Genomic DNA, 1267 nt, shown 5'->3' with positions numbered 1-1267 from the left:
ATAGACCTTAGTGGTCCCTAATACTGTATCTGAAGTCTCTTTATATAGACCTTAGTGGTCCCTAATCCTGTATCTGAGAACCCTTAAAGCTGCATTATATCTGATCTCCTGCAGGGGGCGACACATGAAGATAAAAAGGAGGTCTGTTCTGTAGAAGTCTCTGAGAAAATGATGATGTTCATATCTTGATTTATGGTCTCGTTGATTTTAAAACCTTCTGGGAATCCGCTGGATGACATAGTTTTGGGTCGGATTCCAACGATCTTTCGCTCCCTTTGTGTTGGCGTAATGAACTCCGGCGATTTTGGAAACATTGCGAGCTAACGAGCTAACGAGCTACACGCTAAAAACATTTTGAAAAAAATTTGGATGGTGCAACAAGGCAAGGATTATTTCAGTGAATATCTGTACCAAAGAAGATGTTTAGGGGAGCGCCCGGGTGGCCCAGTTGGTAGAGCGGGCGCCCAAATATAGAAGACTCCTTGACACAGCAGGCCAGGGGTTCAACTCCCACCTGCAGCCCTTTGATGCATGACACCCCCCCCCCCCTCCCCTTTCATGTCTTCAACTGTCCTGTCATCAAAGGCCTCAAATGGCCCAAAAATATCTTTAAAACTCATAAATACACATTATAGGGAAATAGGGACGTGCTAGCAGTGAGCTAGCATGTGATGCTAATGACTTATCCAGCTGCCCTGACGTGATGCTAAGGTGTGTGGGGGGGGGGGGGGCGGGGTTTTACCTGGATTGGGGGGTAAGGGTTGGAGGAGCAGGAGGGGAGGGGGCTGTCCTCGCCGTGGGTATAGAGGGTGGAGGATGTGGGGGAGGGGAGCTCCGGGAGGTGCTGCTGTCCTAACGCTGAGGAACCATCAGAGAGGCACTCCAGAGACGCTACCTACGGGACACAGGAGGACAGACGGAGGCTCGCAAGGGTCAAAACACAGAGAAGGCAAAGCAGGAGAGACAGTCATCTTAGAGACAGAGAGGACAGAGGAGACAGAGGGGACAGAAGGGACAGAGAGGACAGAGGGGACAGAGAGGACAGAGAGGAAGGAGGGGACAGAGGTGACAGAGAGGACAGAGGGGACAGATGAGACAGAGAGAACAGAGGACAGAGGGGACAGAGAGGACAGAGGGGACAGATGAGACAGAGAGAACAGAGGACAGAGAGGAAGGAGAGGACAGAGGAGACAGAGGGGACAGAGAGGACAGAAAGGAAGGAGGGGACAGAGGAGACAGAGAGGAAGGAGAGGACAGAGAGGACAGA

At 51.3% G+C, this 1267-nt stretch overlaps 1 protein-coding gene across 1 annotated transcript in view; it reads left to right on the top strand.

The window, feature by feature from the left end:
- Positions 1-1267, top strand: part of LOC117953950 (prohibitin-2-like) — a 27119-nt gene that overhangs the window by 12233 nt on the left and 13619 nt on the right. Inside the window, exon 4 of the mRNA XM_034887366.1 lies at positions 816-818. Coding sequence (XP_034743257.1) covers positions 816-818 — 3 coding nt within the window. The remainder of the gene's footprint in view (positions 1-815; positions 819-1267) is intronic.

Source organism: Etheostoma cragini, chromosome 12, assembly GCF_013103735.1.
Source record: "Etheostoma cragini isolate CJK2018 chromosome 12, CSU_Ecrag_1.0, whole genome shotgun sequence".
NCBI classification, from domain to species: domain Eukaryota; kingdom Metazoa; phylum Chordata; class Actinopteri; order Perciformes; family Percidae; genus Etheostoma; species Etheostoma cragini.
Note: the sequence above shows the minus strand (reverse complement) of the source record. Positions and strands in the feature narration are given on the sequence as shown.